Raw genomic sequence first — 14,400 nt, 5'->3', positions numbered from 1 at the left:
TGTGTACATTTATGTACATTATTCACCTGGTGGTGTACTAACTTGCATCTAATATAATGTTTACATTGGGAACCTTTATTTACTCTTAATTATTCTTTTTATATGATTAAAATAGATTTAAGTATCTAATAGATAAAAAGATAAAAACTTTAATATATTATATAAAAAAAAATGATAATCAGATATAATAAAGTATTTTTGTGTGTACAAAATATCAGAATATTGTTTACATAATTATGCAAACAACCTTTTCATGTTTTTGATGACATATCCAAACAAAAATAATCATTAAATTGATTAAGTATAGTAGCTGCGCCCCTTACACTAAGAAATAGTCCTCGCTTAAGGGAGGTAGGCTTTTCACAAAAAGTACCCTGTTGATCACTAATAACCCACCTCTATGTATATAAAATAATCAATAATGAAAAGGGGTTAGTTGTTCATTTAATTGTTTATTATTTTAGTTAATGTTGGGTACTGGGAAGTTAGGGTTAGGGCATCGCAGGTATATATAAAGCAAAGGAAAATACTATCCCCTCTCCCTTTATTTAGAAAAAAGATTGGCAATTTGGTTATCAATACTCAACAGGTACTTTGTGTGAAAGCACGAGGAGAAATCACCCAACATTTTTCATGGGTTTAATCAGTTAGTAACACAAAAATTGCATATCCGAAATTTTTTCTGCGGCCACCGGTTAAATTATTCTTTTATGCTGAAAGTTCTAAAGATATTTCATCATATTTTATAATATTTTCATAATCTATAATAGTTGATCAAAACTGAATAGTTAGTTATCTAAATATTTTTTATAAACTTTAACCTACTGTCTTTCAAAAGCAAGGGTAAAAACAAATGTAAATTTGGGAAGCGCTTTTGTTATATTTAAAAAGAGATAAAGGTTTCGTGATTTTAAAAAATATATAAATTTAAATTCTATAAGATTCAATAACTATCTTAGTAATAAAGGTTTACTTAGCCATCTCTAATATAAAGTAGTAAGAGTATATACGGGGGAATTTTTCTAGGCTAGTACAAGATTAAAAGGACCAATAAGACTTATGAAGGAAACAGTAATTCCTATTCTAGCAAAGGAATTGGCTTATAAAAGTTAACTCAGCACTTCTTTTCATCTGTTTTTTGGATGGTTGGTGACCAATTGCATGAAATAAATATGAAATATGCTCCAAGTTTTAAAAGGATAACAACATACAAATGTAGCGAAGCAAATGATTTATTGACAAAGAGATAAAGTGAGTTATAGATTTTAATTGTTATTAAACAGAAGTGGGAGAATATTTTATTATTGATAGAAATCGCCGAAAAAGATAAAACATAAAATTTTTTATATTTCTAAAGCATGACCGACAGTCCCACGGACCATGTATTTATATACTGGAAGCTCATTGATACAGGAAATCTTCAACAAAAATTCCATCTGACTATCTCAAATGACAGCCAAGAAAATGACATTTTCTCCATAGCGTTGCGGACGGTCGGATGGACAGACAAAGTGAATTATAAATACTATAAATGGCTATTATGATAATAATTCTTCAAAATTTTTCCTGAAATAAACAATTAAAATTCTTCAATTTACTTGATGTAAAAAGTATTGACAGTAACTGTAAATATTGGTTGTACTTTTATCAATTTAAAAGCTGTTTTATTTAGAACAAGGACGGGTTTTTTTTAGTTTAATATTAGCCGTCCGTTGAATATACAACCAAAAATTAAAAAAAAAACAGCTTATGAGTTAGGGTTCTTTTTTTTATGGGAGCTATTTCTATTGCCAAATTGGTGCCTCCCCCAAAATATGCATAAAGATTTTCTGAACTTATCAGAAGCTACATTATGAAGGAGAACCATATCGGTCCATCGGTTAGCAAATTCATGTTGAACAGACAGTGAGACACATAATACACACATCATGTTAGTTTTATATAAGGACTACATACGGATTATCATACGGAAAGGTAAATGTACAAGGTAATATTGTCAGACCAACTGAAAAATTCTTACAGAGTAGATTTGCAACTTAAAATAAATAGGTTTTGTATTACAAGGTCAAGAAATAATATTTTCTCCCTGTCCAATATCCTCTCTCTCTCGCTCTCTCTCTCTCTCTCTCTCTCTCTCTCTCTCTCTCTCTCTCTCTCTCTCTCTCTCTCTCTCTCTCTCTCTCTCTCTCTCTCTCTCTCTCTCTCTCTCTCTCTCTCTCTCTCTCTCTCTCTCTTTCTCTCTCTCTCTCCGCTTGCCTTTATTTTTTCTTTTCTCATCTTATATTTCTTTCTTTTTTCTTTTTCTGTTTTCACTTTCTCTCTCCAATCTAATATTCCTTCTCTTTCTCTCTCTCTCTCTCATTATTTCCCTATATATAAAAGCTGACTCCTAAAATGTTTTGATCCAATGTTGTCACACAACACTTGCAGTATCGCTAAGGCCTTTATTTTTTAGTGATGATATAATTTTAGAACTGCAGAAACCAACAACTAATAGTATAGAAGCTCGGCATGGCAATGATATGAAAAGTTTTGCCTGCTACAATCAGTTTGTCTGACTTTCATTTCCATTTACCATATAACACAGTGTGAAACATAAAATACTGGTTACTCTAAAGCAGGGTTTGGCAGCTGCGCATAAAATTCGGTTAGGCCGCCGATTAAAACAAGTGCATTAACACAAGCCGGGCAATTTGATTTTTTAAAATGCACGCATTTTTGCACACTCTTTAAACTGGTCATGATCCAAAAATCTTCAAAAAATAGGTACTTTGGAAAAACTTTTGGAAAAATTTTGAACCAATGTTTTTAACGCCATACTGGTAATTTGTGCAATATAAACTTTGGTTGAACTAAAGCAGAGAAACTTAAATACATTTACTTTTACAATTGTTATTCAGTCTTGAACAGTCTCTACAGTAATTACTTGATTGTGTACTATGCTTGTGCAATTAATATAGAAATTAGAATCATTTAAAAGCTATAGATATATCTTTCTATAAGGTTATGCTAAACTATGTAGTAAGTAACTAAACCTTACTAGGAGATAGATATTTTAACAGTTTATATCAAATAGTAATTAAGGTTCTATGCACTACACGAGTAAAGTTCAAAGACTAAAGTATTTAACTTGGGTGTTTGTTTTAATGTTTTTGTTTTTTTGGAGATTAAACCTGAAGATAATCTTAAATAGTCGTAGGTAATTATATTAAAAATCTGCATATATAGGAACAAAACTATTTTTTTAAATTTATAGCCACCTTAAACAAATATTTTCTAATAATCCGGAAATGAGCCTCGGATTTATATTCGCAGTTCTTTTGGTACATAAAAAATATTATATAAGGAAATAAATAAGAAAATAAGTGTACAAAAATGTTCTATTAACTTAATAATTAATATAAAAATTCCACAAGTATCAAAAGCTCGTCTTCAGTCAGAAAATGAAAAATCTCCCATTGATTAAAACTAAGAGTAAAATTGATTAATAAGTTAATGACATAATATTATATTAATAAGGATGTAAACATGCGTAAATAAGTAATTAAAAATAATGATGAATAGATTCTTGATATTGCTACAATTATCACAAGGCAATTAAAACATATATTACTTTGACAATTTACAATTTTAAACAAAGCTTTTTACATACTGTTATGCAAATATGACTTAATTTTTTATTGTTAAATTATTGCAACAAAATAACTCCAATTAACGGCTTATGTTGAACTATGTTGAAAAATTACCAGAAAAAAATCCTAACAAAGCTTGTGAGTAGTTTAATGAGTAAAACGGTTTTAGTATGGCAAGCGCATGGTATTATCGACTCTAGGAAAGTAGTCTCGCTACTTATAATACACCTAGCATGAAGAAAAAACTACAATAATGTGCTGAAAGTCATTTCACAATTTATCAAAAAACTTGGTGGAAAGAGCAACAATAACAAAAACTATTTACATTAACTTCATTATTGCACTCTGCAATTTTTGTTAAACTTTTAGCATTGGTTAAAACTAACGGTTTTTACTGCGTAGCTTTTCTAAGACTTGCTTTTAAAGTTTAATGATGAATTGAGGTAAGTATATGTAAAACAAAAATACTTTTTTTTTACTTTTTTCATTACTTTTGGTTGAACTGTTTTTAAGCATTAAAAGAATAGTTTGTCTATGAACAAATTTGAATATTATTGAATGATTTCGCTGCCTGGGAACAATATTTCCTGTTTATCATTATTTTTAACAAAAACCTTGTCTAAAATTTTGCAGGACTCATCAGGGGTAGGTAAGTATAAAAAATCAATATCGCCAGTCTTGATGGTCCTGATTGAAACAGTAATAAAAAATGCACGGACCGCAATACATAGTTGAAGGCCCTCTTCAAAGGTGGATAGGTAGTATTTTTTTATCTAAGTGAAAGATCATTATTGATAAGGATAAAATCACATCTTTCATCATTAATTTAGTTCTTTACATCTTTTACTTTTCTCATATTTTTTAAACATAATTTACGGCTTTAAAAAACCTTTTTTTAACTCAAAACTTTTATTTGTTAATCACTCGTTGCATATTAATTTAGTAGCAAATATTTGGTTTGTTTACTTTTTACCTATACAAGGGATATTTTTTATTAGGCCTGTTTGCAGACAAATTACTGTAATTTGAATAGATTGAAAGAGTATGTTAAACGCTTTAATAATGTCAAACTAACTCAAATAGCAAATATTGGTTTCCTAACTCCATATATGGTTTTTTGTCCTTAAGATCTGAGTTACTGGCAGAAAAATTGACTAATTGTTCAACACATAAAATTGTTCAATAAAAATAAATGGTATCCTGTTTTTAATAACAGTTGTAGAAAACAAACTTTTTCTGAGAATTCCAAGTCATTTGAAATAAGTCTAAAAAATGTTAAGGATGATATAAAAGTAAAGCTTTAATATATAGAATACCAAAAAAATGAAGGTCTCTTTAATCTTTGTCGATACATGAACATACACTTCAGTATATATTTCAAATTCAATTAGCATATGTATGATAGCATTTTTATAAACGAGATATACAAATAATCATAATACAAAAACATATATTCATAAACATACTAATTAAACATAAAGATTAAACACTTATTATGCTGTATATAGAAAAGATCTTAAGCAATTAAAGTATGAAAGGAACTTAATTCAAAATAAAACAGAATTACAATGCTGTTAAATGCAAAATAAAACTTAAAAACCTAAAGTTTGTAACTGTAGTAGTAAAGAAAATAAAATACTTAGCGTAATTATATAATACAAATTACTAGGTAGACAAGAAGTATTAGGGATAAATTAAACGTTCCATTTGTATTTTATTAAAAATTTGAATGATCTAAATGTAAATAGTCAAAAGGCAATTATTAGCATGGTATTCATTTGATTTTGTTTAAAGTGGCCTTAGATAATTTAAAGTTAAACTAACCTATTAAAAAAACAATATAAAATATTTTTCTGTGTGCCTAGTTGATTAGTCTATAAACCTGAAGTCTAATGGATTACAAGAACCACAAATGTCCCCCAGATCTGCAAACTTCCTTTTTTCTAGCACAGCTACTCTGTTATTTACTTTTTATTTTCGTTGTATTTTATTGGAAGTAGTATTCTTGGTTCATATATTAAGTTACCTCTAGATTAAGAACGTTAAATTTTATTAAGGGGCAGGAAGAAAATCTCAATAAGGTGGGATGGGAGTTAATTCAAGTTTAAGAAGGGGTAAAATTTAATTACATGAAAGGGGTCTTTAAGACACCCAAAGTTGTTTTCTTTTTTGGGGGAGAGGAGGTAATCACTCCCCTACCCCTTCCCCCCACCTTGGACGTCCCTGCTGTGCTTATTCCTGTTTTCTTAAATTTTATATGAAGTATCTTTAGTCAATGTTTAAATAAAAAAGTTTTCTCTTATGGCTCAAAATAAATATGTTTTTACTTAATACTACAAATAATTTTAGTCCACAAAAAGTGTAATTTTGTTAATTCTCATTAGGGATGTACTTCAATTTAACGTTTATTCCATTGTCTTATTTATTACATTTCTGAGTATTAGAGGACAAGTCTTTGCATCCAAATATTTTTTTAGTTAAAACTTTTAAAATTTGCATTTGTTTTTTAATTATTCATCCTTGTTTTCTGCGAATCTTCAATAAACCTTCCAGTGTCGTGGAGGCTTCCAGCCTGTGGATAAAAAAAGAATTCAAACAACTGCAGTTATACAACACGAGTACAATCAAACCATTCCCTTCATTCAGTCATTACTTTTACAACTTTGTTGTAGTTCAGAATTATAAAATATGAACAATTTCATTCTACTTTTCCTTAAACAAGTTCAATAATAATATTATTTAAAGATTATAGAAACAGTAAGAAAAAATTTAAATAAATGAATAATCGTTAGATACAAATTAAAGTTGAAATAAACCTCTGTAATAAAGTAAGTATTTTATATGTAGATAGATAGGTATTTTGGATTAAAATTAAGCTGCAAGGCTGAGAGTTACTCACATTCCTTTAAGACATGTTTAGACTACTTAGCTTTTTTAAAATGAACCATAAAAAGTCCATTACTTAAATCAATAAAAAAAATAACAAAAAATTATTTTCCATAGAAATAACAAAATTTAATGGTTAAGAATTTTTGAAGAACTGTATGTACATATGTGTATAGAGCCCTGATTCTTTACACTTTAGAATTTAGGCAGAACTAAAGAGTATCTGCGCTACTGCCGAATATTTCAGGTTGCATAAAGATGTCTCGACGGCCAAAGGGGCCAACACCTGAAGAGCTTATCACTAAGCTAGAGGAAACATTCAAGTAAGTTTTTTTTAAATTATATGATTTTGATGAAAAGTAATTTAAAATACAGGTCTAAGCTAGTTTGGTAATATTTATTAGATTAGCCAGTTGGTTTGTTTTGTTATTTTACTATACACAGTTTTTTGCAAGCATTCCAGTACTTTCTGAAAGAAATAAAAACTGAAAAAATCTTTATACCAATGCAAATTTAGTATTTTCCTGAAATTGACCTCGACTGAACATTTAAGAGTTTTGAATGAACAAACGAATATTTTTTTTTGTATTGCGAGTGAAACACCATTTCTTGGATCAGTAATATTTGACATAATATCATTTGACATAAATTCATTTCACATAAAACATTTGGCATAAAATCACTTCACATAAAGGTACATTTGACATAAAAACATTTGCCATAAAGGTACATTTGCCATAAAGGTACACTTCACATAAAAACGTTTCACATAAAGATACATTTGACATAAAGGTACATATGATATAAAGGTACATTTGACATAAAGGTACGTTTGACATAAAGGTACACTTGACATAAAGGTACATTTGACATAAAGGTACACTTGGCATAAAACGTTTCACATAAAGATACATTTCAAAGTGTACCCGAGGTTGTCATTTTTTTCCCCGAGCATGGCAACCGGTGAACAGAATCTCAGTTCTGCACCACAAGCCTCACACGACTGAAGTTCCCATGTCTATACAGTCATATTTATATGAAAATATTTTTAGAAGATTTTTGAATTTTTTTTTGAAGATTTTCCCCGAGGTAATTTTGCTTTCTTTTAATAATAAATAAAAGTTTCTAAAATCTTCCAGAAAAAATTGAAAATCTTCAAAAAAATTTCAAAAATGTTCTAAAAATATTTTCATATAAATATGACTGTATAGACATGGGGACTTCAGTCGTGCGAGGCTTGTGGTGCAGAACTGAGATTCTGTTCACCGGTTGCCATGCAATGTACCTTTATGTCAAATGTACCTTTATGTCAAGTGTACCTTTATTTCAAGTGTACCTTTATGTGAAATGTACCTTTATGTGAAATGTACCTTTATGTGAAATGTACCTTTATGTCAAGTGTACCTTTATGTGAAATGTACCTTTATGCCAAATGTACCTTTATGTGAAATGATTTTATGTAAAACGTTTTTATGTCAAATGTACCTTTATGTCAAATGAGTTTATGTCAAATGATACTTTATGTGAAACGTTTTATGTGAAATGAATTTATGTGAAGTGATTTTATGTCAAATATTACTGATCCCCATTTCTTATCATACCAAATAAACTAGCTTTTCTAATTATGTCTATTATGATCTCAGAAAATTTAAATTCTTAAATTTTTAGGAAGTTTTACAGTATATGTTAATGGGGGTTGAAACATTTTCTTTGTGGGTTGGTTAGATAAACCTTTAATAGTTAAAAGTATTGCCACCCTAAAAAGCATCCCCCGCCTCACACCCTAACAACTTAAAAAAATTTAAGGGTGTGTGACCACTTTTTCCTCCCCTCCAAGGACCAAACCACTAGTGAGTAAATGGAAAATTGAAACTATCTATAATACAAAGTAGAACGATGTCTATCCGTCTGTCTGTCCGTCTGTCTGTCTGTCCCTTATGATCTCGGTAACCACTGAACCGATTGGATTCTACTCTTCAGGGTATATACCTATTGGTCCTGTGGTGGTTTTAAGCTATTTTCTTGGGGGGTGGGAAACCCCTAACCCCCCAAAAACAAAAAAATCCCCCCCCCATTTTTTTTTTTTTTGCTGAAGATTTCCTTGGTCCTTTAACAAATTTTGCCTTAATTTTTTTTATCACCTCTTGGGGCAAAGCCCCTAGAGGCTAGGGGCGAAGCCGCTAGTTTTTATATATAGTGCATACAAAGAAGAACAGGAGAAGACACTTGAGGAACTTAAAACTGCCAATGAAGAATCAGTCAGGTAACAATCCTTGTTTAAAACTAAAAGTGTTTGTTTGTGTGTCTGTCCCAAAGGATCTTGCTTGCTGTTGAACTTATAAGGTTCTTCGTTGAAGTAAAACTTCTTATATTTCCAGGGAAGATATACATGTATATCTAATTAGAAAAATTTTACAAACATATTCAGATTGTTCTTTCTAAATACCACTAAAGTATCAAAACCCAAAGGATTACAAAAATGTAAGACCTATGAGAAATATGTGTTTTATAAGATAATATCATATATGATACTTGATGTATGATATTATATATTTGGCATTTTTTTTTACAAAATATTTTTCTATTTTTAAAAGCCTGAAAAAGTACAGACATTTAGACATTTTAGAAATGACAACTCACTGTTTATGTCGGATTACTCTTAATATTAGAATTATGATGAAAAACAGAAATGAAAAGCCAAGCATGGTTCCTGGAAATATATAAAACTATTGATGTTTATCCTTGGAAAACTTAACCCTTAACGGTCGGGGGGGGGGGCGTTGAACGCCCCCCATCCGGTTTTTTCTATCTCATTTTCTGTGTGTGAAAGATGAAGAGCCCAAACTGCTTGACTTTTTAAGTATGGGTATGACACATAACTGAGAGTTGGAATTTTTTGAATATCTCCATCCTGGCCGGCACAGGATGCCAGCAAACCTGGCAGGGTCATCCAGGTAAAGAGCAAAAATATATTTTTGACTAAAACAAAGCATTTTATCATACCAAAATACTAAAATATCCTCTAGTAGTACATCCTTATATGAAATACAGGTGTTCAAGTCACTTTCAGGTTCCAGGTATGATCCTGCAGGTCCTGATCCTCCAGGTCTCCAGAAATCTTTAAAAGGCTCCTGTGGCCGCAATTTTTGACTTAGAGACTTCAAATTTTAAACTTAAGCTTTTCTTACATGTCTACATAACGTATTAAAATTTCATGAAGATCCGCCGCCGTTTTCCCGCCGACCGCCGACTGCGGCGGCTGGCAGCTGCCAAGTACAGCTGCGGCCGCTGAAATTTATATTTTGATATTTCTAATGTAAAATTTACACAAAGATAAACATTTTCTGGAAAAAAAATTTTCTTCTAGCTTCAAAAATAAGAAAATTACTGCCGTTTGAAATTTTTAAGTAAAAAAGGACCTAAAAACAAAGGTTGTTAAATAAAAGGGTGAAGGAAGCGAAAATTGACTTAGACTTATAAAAGGTCGGAAATTCATTATCAAACAGGGGACTTGCACAAAAAAATTTAGCCCGCTAGCTCTAATAGGAACTGAGATACTAAGGGGGGGCGTTGAACGCCCCCCCCCCCCCGACTGATTAAGGTGCGGCAAGGGGCCCGACTGTAAAGGGTTAATATTGACAATAATAGTTATTTCTCGCATCGTATTATAAACAGCTTTTCGCGGATATAGAATGTACAATTATAAGTTAAAAACCAGTTTTTTTAGCCCCGAGGTGCCGAAGGCACCGGCTAAAAAACTGGTTTTAATTTTATGATTGTACATTTTTATATTCGTAGAAAACTGGATATAATACGATGCTAGACATAGTTTTTTTCGTATGGATGAGAACCGGTTCCTATTCACCGGATTCGAATGAATACGAGAAAAAGTTTATAAAGCTATTAAGTTAAAGAAGAAATGGGTGCACCTAACACAAAGAAATTTAATGATAATTGGTTTCAGTTTTAGTCCTTATAAAATCAAAGCAATTCTGAAAGTTGGCTAGTTAGTCCTGCTTGTGTAAAATTATCTTTAAGAGGTATAGCAACTGTAATATACAAGCACAAAAAATATAGGTACTCTTAAATAGGACGAAAAACGAGTAGTATGATAAACAAGATGAATACAGTGTAAAAAATATTGAGATCTAAGAAAAGAACAACAAAATAATTTGCATGAAAAGTTCAGAGTTATCTGTTGAAAATCATCATATTTCAGCCATCCAAAAACAGATCACCAGCGCAAAATTAAAATCCAAAAAAAGAACAACAATATCATTTTCTACATGGAAAGTTTATTTCTGTTGAATATCATCATTCTTCTATATTTCAGCCAACTAAAAACAGATCATGAGGCCAAAATTAATGAAGTTCTGGAGAAATTAGAATCACAGGGAACAGAACAATCTTCTGCATTAGAGGTAAGCATTGAAGATTGCATAAAACCATCATTTTATCTTCTTCTGACGAAGCCCAATCTTTACCACTTTTGCACCACTTTTGATTCCTGTAAAGTCATAAAATGAGAGAGATGAGAGGAGAAGAGGGAAAGAAAACCCCTAAAAATAGATGGAGAATATGACGTCAAAAGTGGAACAGATTGGGCTTCGTCTCTTCTTTTCATATAATTTAAAAAGGTGAATAAATTGATTATGGGAAAGGTTTTTTCATGATTTAAAAAAAAGCTATGAAATATGCACAAAAAGAATAATTTGCCCTATCCCTTTTTAACATTTACAATTTATGTAACCGTATGAGAAGATTAATTTAATTAATCTTCTGGAGAGTAATATCAAGCCATGTTATTAATACATTTATTTATAAATCATGTCATAAAGTACATACTACATGATATATGTAAGTGTGAAAAAATCATCAAACAGTTTTTTAAGAAATGAAAAATATGTATAAATGCCTAGCTTCGATATACGATATTTTTATTCTTGTTTTTATAGAACAATGTAACAAGTAAAGTATAACAATTCTTATAAATCAAACAAAATTGGCACAACATCTTTTTATTTTCCTATTCTTGATATATTTGTACCAGCTGAAGAAACATTATTGTGATATATGAAGTATTTTCAACTAAATTGATATACAGCAACCTGGAGCATGAAACTTATTTCTCACAATTAAAATCTTTTCTAAAATTTATTAGGTAAAGTTAGGATCATTAAAAGAAAACGAAGTAGTGGGTTCCGTCGTATCAAAAGCTACTGTGAAAATACGACGAAACCAGCTACTTCGTTTTCTTTCCGCGATTTGAAATGTACATTATTTCTTGCCGTTTTGAGTTCCTGAAGACCTAAGCACTTCAACACCTGGGGTAACAGACAATCGGCCCTAAGATTTTACGACCTTTGTGTGAAAGTACTCCCAGCAAGATATTTCGCCGTAGAGTCACCTTTGAGCTCGTGCAATATATGAACCGATTCCTATGCTACCTCGAAAATCGGCCTTTCAAGCAAAAGGTAGCATGCGAGTTCGCCATCGATATCGTAGCAGAGTATGGGGCAAAGTCGCACAATAGTAGCATAAATTAAAAGAGAGTGAGAGAGAGAGAGGAGAGAGAGAGGATAAAAATAAAAGAAGTGAAAAAAGATCTGAGAGGCTTTTATGAAATAGAAAGAACCAAATAGAGAGCAGTATTACTTTATGCTACTCTGCTTTGATATCGATGGCATCCTACCTTTTCTTGAAAGGCTGACTTTCCAACGTTTATCGCCAACAATAGCAAACAACCTAGCATGCTACCTTTTTTTAAAGTTTTGCTGGGCTAGCTTTAATTTTTAGGGGGATAAAAGTTTTGATTGAATTGTAAAAAGTAACAGTATCCAAGCATTTTCAACATAAAGGGGGGGGGGGCGTAATGACATCTAAACTTAAACAGTAAGCAAAATGGTCAAAACATTGAGCTACATTCTGGAAACTTGGTACATAAGCCTAGTCCTATAGGTACTACATTTTAAAATCCTAAAAATAAAAAATTTTGAATTTTTTAGATGGGGTAACTATAGGACTAGGCTTATGTACCAAGTTTCAAGAATCTACCTAAATATTTAGACCATTTTGCTTTCTGTTTAAGTTTAGATGTAAATATGCCCCCCCCCCCCCTCCTTTAATTTTTTTTGAAAGAAAACTTGGTGTCTCGCACCCAACTTTAGAAAGTGCACAATGTAATGATTAATGTTCAAATTAATTCAGGATTTGGGCACAAAATCAGAAACAAATCTTACAGAAAGCAAGAATGAGGTAAGGTTCTTTTTATTATTGATGAAAGTATGTTCTACAAAGCTTTGTTTCTCCCATTTTTGACTTTTTATTTCTTTTTATACATTAAGGTTTTATAAAAATTGTAGAATAGTTATTTATCACATCATATTATACAGCTTTCCTTGGATATTAGATAAAAAAATATAAGATTTAAACCAGTTTTGGTAGCCCCTCGGCTTTAACGAAACTGTTATTAATCTTAATATTCTATGAGTTTTCAGTATGGCTGAGAACAGGTTTTAATCTACTGGATATTAATCAGTTTCGAACCCATACTGGAATAAACATTTTATTAGTTTCCGAGATCTTACTAGACATACCTACATATATGTACTTAATTAAATAGGCTTATCTGCTTAAAGTTTTCTTTTAATTTATACTATTGACCTAATTTCTATTGCATTTGAATTTCAATTGAGTCTACTGATTATGCATTTTAAATCATTAACAAGAACCTGCAACAAATAACAAATCTATCAATTCAAACTCTTTTACTAATAGTTTACTTCATTTAGGACTAGAAAATCCTTCCCTAAAAAATCAGAATGTAATCAGTTCATTCCAAAAAGAGTTTTCTGGGATAAACAAACATACAGACGGACATCCAAAATTGTATTGTATAATTCATGGAAAACCTTACACAACCCTTCCATTCCATGAATCCTTGAAAATGCAATGTTAAAGCAAAAATAAACAATAATAAATACAATTTTGTAAAGTCAGAACAAGGTCAGCTGAGGCTTTCAGTTTGACAGGATGTCAATAATTGTCTCGCTTCTGGCTATACAGATACAATACAACAATATAGATTCACTGCAAATATTGGAAGAAGGAGCTTCAACATCTTTTATTATCAATCTTTATCAATTTAGTTTTCTTAATCATACAACCAAATATCAATTAAATTTTATAGAAAACAAGAATGGCAATTTTCATAACATCGAAGCTGAACATATCCGACAAACATAGCGTGACTGCAAGTTGAATATTAAAGAAACAGAAAAGTCGACCCCCCCCCCCCTCTCCCCTTTTAATTATAGTTTTAAAATGTAAAAGTTTTAGCATGCTTGTAGGAAGGGAAATCCAGAAACTTATTCAGTGGCGTCTTCTATCTAAATTTTAAAAAAGTTTTGTCGATTTCTATTGGAAGGGTGGTGTTAACCTCCCCCAAAATAGTTATTAGCCTTACCAGAACCTATGAGAAGCTATATCGAATCAGCGGTTAGCGAGATCCTTTGGTAAAGACAGCCAAACAAACACAGACAGATCCTGTTACTTTTATATAAGGATAACATTTTTACAAAATATTATATAATTTAGATACTTGAGCAGCTAAATGGTCTGAAAGAGACAACAACGGAACAGTTTGCAAGTATAACAACTAGACTTGATAATGTGGATGAACTAGAGGATTGTAACAGGAGTGACAACTCATTAATAAATTAACAGTGGTTTATCGCATCGTATTATGTTTCCTAAACCAAATACCACTGTTTCAAACTTTTGCAATATTCATTGCCAAGAGATTTTGATAATTCTTTGCAACAATTTTGCTGACAATTTGTTGGCTGTGCACTTTTAATGACATTATCCTATCAATAAAACA

The 14,400-nt window shown here is 31.0% G+C and overlaps 1 protein-coding gene across 1 annotated transcript; it reads left to right on the top strand.

Moving 5' to 3' along the window:
- The first annotated feature begins 6,769 nt into the window (after nt 1–6,769).
- Nucleotides 6,770–14,381, top strand: LOC145314258 (uncharacterized). The gene is made up of 5 exons (XM_080154103.1): nt 6,770–6,841; nt 8,716–8,781; nt 10,852–10,939; nt 12,726–12,773; nt 14,115–14,381. The coding sequence occupies exons 1-5, from the start codon at nt 6,777–6,779 to the stop codon at nt 14,238–14,240; spliced, it is 393 nt and encodes a 130-aa protein (XP_080010229.1). The 5' UTR covers nt 6,770–6,776; the 3' UTR covers nt 14,241–14,381.
- The last annotated feature ends 19 nt before the right edge of the window (nt 14,382–14,400 follow it).

Source organism: Acartia tonsa, chromosome 3 (genome assembly GCF_053477335.1).
Source record: "Acartia tonsa isolate MP-2025a chromosome 3, ASM5347733v1, whole genome shotgun sequence".
In the NCBI taxonomy this organism is placed as follows: domain Eukaryota; kingdom Metazoa; phylum Arthropoda; class Copepoda; order Calanoida; family Acartiidae; genus Acartia; species Acartia tonsa.
Note: the sequence above shows the minus strand (reverse complement) of the source record. Positions and strands in the feature narration are given on the sequence as shown.